Below are 6382 nucleotides of genomic sequence, written 5' to 3' on the forward strand. Positions count from 1 at the left end.
CCACTGTTATCAAGATCAACTTTTAAAACAGGCCATTCTCCAAATATGAAAAGGTTGTCGGAACTATCTATTCCAACTTCCAGTGCCCCCCGACAGAAAGTCGGAGTAAACGTTTGTGTTGCAACTGCATGCGATGTAATTGCATGCCTTGTAACGTCACCTAGTCACTCCAACTGATGACTGCTCACACACTGTGGGCACGTTACAATGCTGTCCTGAAGAGAATCCTGTGAAAGGCTGTTGCTGGTGGGCAACAGGAGATTAATTTGTATTAAAAAGGGGTACCCCCTAATGACGTTTTCTAAATTAGGGTCTACATAACATATGTGAAAAAACATTTAGGAAACATATGTTTCCTAAATGTTTTTTCACATATGTGCAACAGGAGATTGACAGTGTCAGTTGAGCACACGCATTGCTTCAGAGTGCGTACAGTTATTCTGATGTTAGCTGAGATGAACTGCCCAAAATGTTTGCCAATCTAAGAAGCAGACAATAATGGCTGTAGCGTTGTTAAAGATAAATCTGCACAAAGCTTTCAACATAAACATTTCTGCAAAATCTCCTATGCCTTTAATACTGTCGATAGACTCTGCTCTATCAAAACTGCCCTTGCTGATGCAAATAGCCTGTCAGACTCTGCTCTATCAAAACTGCCCTTGCTGATGCAAATAGCCTGTCGCCAACATGTTGAGAAGAGTAAGTAGATTAGATGTGCCACTCTGAGATCCAAGCAGCAAGTTTATTCAGAAAGGAATAGATAAAGTAAATTCACAAAGAAGCCCATAGCGAGGAAGAAGGACTGCAAGCCTCCAGTGGCTATCAACAACAGCTACAAGTGGAATGCTGTTGAAAAGCTCTGCATCCAAGTTGATCGTGTGTTAGGACGTTGAGAACAATGATTCCAATAAGGTCGGTAAATATGGAAAAATTTACACAACAAAACAGCAATGAAGCATAGACATAGAGTGATGCAAAAGAGAACAAATCCCACACGCTACAAACACCCACAACCGCACAATAATGTTCCTGACGACATTGATTCATTTGATAGGATTAGGAATCATCTAGTAGAGTTAATGTGTAGACACATGGGTGATCTTGAGACATTCATGCAAACATTTTAGAACAGGAGGAAGTGGGATATTTTGGGGGAAAAAATCAGGGAAATGTATTTTCCTTACTGACATCTATTGAAGAAGAGGAGGTTAAGGCAGGAGACAGTTAAAATAAAGTCACTTTTGGCTTCAAAAATTGGTAGACTCCCTCCAGAATCAAGTCTATTTGCATGTATGTCGAGAGCAACTTCTTTATTCCAAGGTGCCGGGAATATCCCTGAGACCCAGAGTCAAACCCGGAGGCATGAACACATCCAGTCTGTAGTCCATCTTCAATTTTTACAAAATTTCCTGGTTTTTGGTTCTCAAGATCTGGGGGCATATGTATGAAACAAATTTTTTGTCACAAACGCTGCGAATCGCCAAAAAACAGCGTTTGCGACTAAAAATGAGCAAAACGTGATGTATGAGCAAAATTGCATCGCAATATTAAGGAATCGCAAATTTTGCGTTTCCTTAATTTTGTGTAAGCCTTTAAGGAATCACAAATTGCGATTTGTTAAATGCTATGTAACAAGCACCCAAGTTGTGAGATTTCTCCTTAAGAAACCGCAAATTACCACCAACTTCAAGTTGGTGGTAATTTGCGATTTCTTTAAAAAAATTCACTTTTTGGCATTTTTCTAGGTGTCATGTGGCGAACATACATGCCCTTAGGGCATGTATGTGCTCCATATGCGTACACATGCACATTTCAGTGGTACATCAGGGTGTCATTATGACACCCTTGAAATTATTCTCAATTTGCGATTCTCAAATTGCGAAACGCAAGTTGAGAATGACTTCACATTCATTCATATGGGCCTCCTGGCTCACAGGAATGAATGGGAAGGTATTCCTTAATTGCGATTTCGCAATTTGTTAATCGCAATTAAGGAATACTTAGATATCGCAAAACAATTGTGAATTTTTAAATACATCCCGTTTTGCAATTCTCAAAAAATCGCTCTTTGAGAATCGCAAAAACGGATTTTCATACATATGCCCCTTAATCACTCTACTTAATGATCAACTTGCTCATAGCCTGCAGGTCTACCAGTTCCATGCGTTAAAAGTAAGGCCAGTCCTGTTTATTAATTAACAATTCTACAATTTCTAGTCTTAGTTAGCCAAGTATAAAACAGGGACAACAAGATCAGAATTCTAAGAATAGGAACAGTGCCGAGTCTCTCCAGTCATGCATGGACAGGACCGGGGATACTTTATCTCGCTATCAGGGAGGGTCCACCTTACTTGGCTGTTGACGCCATAATAACAGTTAAAAAGTAATCTCAGCCAGTTGTCGTCTTTTATGTATCAGTTGTAGACCGCGCGTGCGTAACGCACGCACAAGTCGTCCACTACTTACTTCGTCTGCTCATTTCCTTTCGCTTCTTATTGGCTCATCCGCGGTATTACGTGGTAGTCCCGCCCCGGAGCAGGCACATTACGCGCACCTCCTCCCTGGCCAAATGTGTAGCCTGTCGCTTCCTGGCTGTGCAAGCGAGACACTGCGCAGTCCCGCCCCTGCGGCTGCGTGACGTCACTCTCACCAGCGTCCGGCCGCGTGACGCCACTCTTTAACCAGTGGAGGCGCGAGAGCGGAAGTGTCGGAGGTCGGCGAGAGCAAGGCCGGTGGTGGAGGGACCGAGAGCGGCTGGAGTGAGAAGAAGCGAGGGAAGAAGAGAAGAGGAGGAGAGGAAAGAAGAGGAGGAGAGACAAGAGGCGAGGAGGAGAGGAAAGAATAGAAAAGAGCAGACGAGGAGTGGAAACAGAGAGAGAGCGAGACCGCCAGGCAGAGTGATAAAGGGAAGGAAGCAGAGAGGCAAATCTGCCTGGGCCAGGCCCCTGAAGCTGGTTCCAGCAGAGGGAAGAGAGGGCCGGCGACCACCACAATGAATCGCATAGAGCAGACAGATGCCCTCTACCCTCAGTGGCTCAGTGAATCTTTTTTCTATGAAGGGAAACTCCTCCGAATTGATGAAGTACAAGAAGCTTTGGAAAAATATTCGGCCAGAGAGGGGAAGACCCCGGCCATGCTGCACACCATGCACAATGCTAGGGCGCGCTATCCGGACGTGCTGGAAGTCTATGAGAACCTGGAGCCCAAGCGCTTCCCGGTGATCCACCTGCGGCATGTCACCGTGTGCGACGCCTTCATGAGCATCCTGGCCGAGGAGAGCTTCCGGGGCTGCGAGCGGGTGTTCCTGCTGAAGGGGGAGCGCAGGAGCCTGCGCGTCTCCTGCTGGGGGGTGCACCTCTGGCAGGAGGACGTGGATAGCGCCAAGACGAAACGCGCCTGGGAATTCGCAGAGACTGCCACAGAATGGTATGAACTAACGTGGGAGCATCTCGGTCCTGAGGAGGGCGAGGAAGTGAAGGATATGTTGGCCAACTCCCCGGCGGTGAGAGAAGAATCCCCCTATGGGAACTTCCAGTTCTCCTTCCGGATAAAGATGCTACTGCAAATGTACAGGGAGCAGCACTGCGAGGGCGAGAAGCCGGTGCTGAGGGTGCTGGGCACCGAGGCCTACAGCCTCGAGATCGTGCACTGGATCCTCATCCACAGCCCGGGCTGCAACGACTTCGACCACCTGCCCACAGTGGACCCGGAGGGTCCTTTCTCTCGGGATGGCAACCTCATGTGGGCGCCAGAGTCTATGACTGAGCAGTTCACCTGGCAGATCTCCCGTTCCAACTGTGTCCTGGAAAAGAAGCCCTTCCCTCAAACCCACGACCCGTGGGTGTGGAACAACCCTGTGTTTGCATTTCACCTTCCAGGTACCTCCGCATTATGGGTGGGTCGAGACTGCCTCCTGCATCATGTTGAAGCTTGTGAAAACACAGAATGCTTTTGCAGTGCAAGTTCTCACAGCTTAAGGCACCCAAAGGATAAATATATGTGCTGGGAGGAGGCAGAATCCATTATCCAGAATGAAAAATGGTACTAAGACGCCTTTCTTTTGGATGGGGGTTGCTTTTCAATCTAATCCTGGGTTTACACTGTTTTCCTTCAGTGCACAGCTGAAAACCACCTCCACAGAGATATCAAATGCCAGCAGCATTTTCCAGATTATATAACGTGCCTGGATTGTGTTTTAAGTCAATTTAAACGTCGTTTTCATCATAGTTTAAAGATTGATTTTTTTGGTTCTGTTGTCCTTTATGGAGATATGTTTAGCAGACCTACAGGTATATGGCAAAAATCAGGAAAATATACCTTTCTGTCAACAAAAAGCTGAAGACTTGCTGAAAAAAGCCCTTCGTGTAAGTTTGTTAGAAAGTAAAGCTATAAAGAACATACCACTCGACTATTTTGACCAAGTTTATAGCTAAGGACTTGACTGGTCGAGCTAAAATGTTAACATTAAGGAAGATATTTTTCTTTATTCTTTATTCCCATTTTTACATATCTTATATTTCATATCCTGTAGCGCATTGACTTTTGTTACTTAAACTTGCATTTCTTTTGAAGTACATCTAGAAGAGTGCAGATTGCTGCTGATAGTTTTCTTTCAGTCTGGGCTCCGGCTGCAGATGACAAACAGAAGGGTTCCTGTTAAAACAAATTACAGTGACAGAAAACGTGTCTAGTGAAAGGCTACATGGGACCTAGAAATAAGCCTTGCATAGTCCTTGAGATAATCTATGCTTATGAAGATACAGATTTTCAAGGATGCTTCAGCCAATCAATATGCAAATAATGTGGCCTCACAACAACTTCATAGAAGACACTTTCTTTCTACGCTGAATAAAAATAATCTTTTGATAATGTGCACACATTTGTTGTCATGCTGCCCTGCACTCCCACGTCCACTGTGTTCTGCGCAGTTTCTCTGGCACTGGGCGAATATGATACAGTAGGTTAAGTTACAAAGTTTAGCTTTTATCTGCAGTCTTTGGCATGGAACTAATTTTAGTGTGAGATTGAAAGCATGTAAGTTGGCAACTGCGTTGTGTTGCCGTGTCAAATGATTATTATGCAATGTTGGAAACTGTTGGTCCTTACACTGGAGTCTATTTTCAGTTGTAAAATGTTTCAGAATAACTGTTCAGCCTATAACGGTGGCAGCTTATTTTGTTTTCAGCAGTTGTAGTATTGATGTTTTGGATGAAGTTTTGGTCTTAGGAACATTTTACATCAAATATCTCATTTAAAAATTGGACGCCATACTAAGCAGTTGCGAAGTACCTTGTAGGTAGCATTTGTTTTATTTGATAGTGTTCTTTACATATCCACATTTCGGTTTCAGCACACAAAAATTAAATTAGATCGCAGTGATGTTTCCTTGTACCTTACAGCCTAGGAGGCATTCGGACTATTTTTAACTCTTATCTGAGCACAGGACAAATGGAACCTCGTACCTAAATAATGCATGCTCAATTAAAGGATCACCTACACTCTACTGCATCAGATTGCACTGCTTAGCTCCCCTAATGTACTGCCTGGCTGTTAGCTGTGTTCACTTACAACTCTTACTTAAACGGAATCTTATAGATTTGGTGGAGATCCTGTGGGTACTATTGTGAAGTTATTTCTATGCCCAGTTTTAATATTAAATGTTAGGAAGGAGTCTATTCCACACCCCAAGTGCCATGGCACTAGAGTTCACCTTTACGTGAGGTCACACTTGCAGTCTTGTAGTGTTTAAGTACGCACCCCGTACCTGCAACAAGTTCTTCTGAGCTACTATGGAGGTTAAAATAGTAATCTACATTAGTAACGAAAACCTTGCTTGGCAAACTCTGGATCGATTAAAGAAATTAGTAGCATGAGGACAGGTATAGCTATGAACTTCCTGGCTCTGTATATGGCTTTTGAATGTGAATGTTCTCAAACCTGACCCACCAGTTGCCTTATGCTGACAACGTACTGAAGTGCACAGATAATGTTACCTACAGCAGGGCTCATGGGTGCCTGAGTTCAATGCGTTGTTTTTTTGTAAATAAAAATTTGTTATTGATTGGTTTAATAAAATGTTTTGATATTGCCATGTTGGTCTTCTACATTTGCATATATCTGTTTATTTCTTATCCTATCATGTTAACTGTTGACTCGACATACAGCAAATTCTGTCATGGATGTATGTGTGAGAGAATAGGTAAATAAACCGAAAATCAATGTTGTTGCTGTTTTTAGCATACCATGACCAACTATTCCAACATACTACTAGCATTAGCAGGGTCACTGGCATCCTATTATTATTAGTGTACTGTTAGCAACACAAGGCTGCTGACGGGAATATTGGGGTTACTTGGGTTCCCTTGCTTAGGGTACGTAGCAT

At 43.6% G+C, this 6382-nt stretch overlaps 1 protein-coding gene across 1 annotated transcript; it reads left to right on the forward strand.

Annotated features, from left to right (window-relative positions):
* The first annotated feature begins 2723 nt into the window (after window positions 1-2723).
* On the forward strand, window positions 2724-6091 carry LOC147668915 (uncharacterized). Its single transcript, XM_086948346.1, has one exon. It carries the CDS (start codon window positions 2993-2995, stop codon window positions 4046-4048), a length of 1056 nt encoding a protein of 351 aa, XP_086804472.1. The 5' UTR covers window positions 2724-2992; the 3' UTR covers window positions 4049-6091.
* The last annotated feature ends 291 nt before the right edge of the window (window positions 6092-6382 follow it).

Source organism: Lissotriton vulgaris, unplaced genomic scaffold (assembly GCF_964263255.1).
Source record: "Lissotriton vulgaris unplaced genomic scaffold, aLisVul1.2 SCAFFOLD_760, whole genome shotgun sequence".
In the NCBI taxonomy this organism is placed as follows: Eukaryota; Metazoa; Chordata; class Amphibia; order Caudata; family Salamandridae; genus Lissotriton; species Lissotriton vulgaris.

What these genes read in the sequence shown, in the direction of transcription:
- LOC147668915 (XM_086948346.1), top strand. Translation starts at nt 2,993, where the DNA reads ATGAATCGCATAGAGCAGACAGATGCCCTCTACCCTCAGTGGCTCAGT.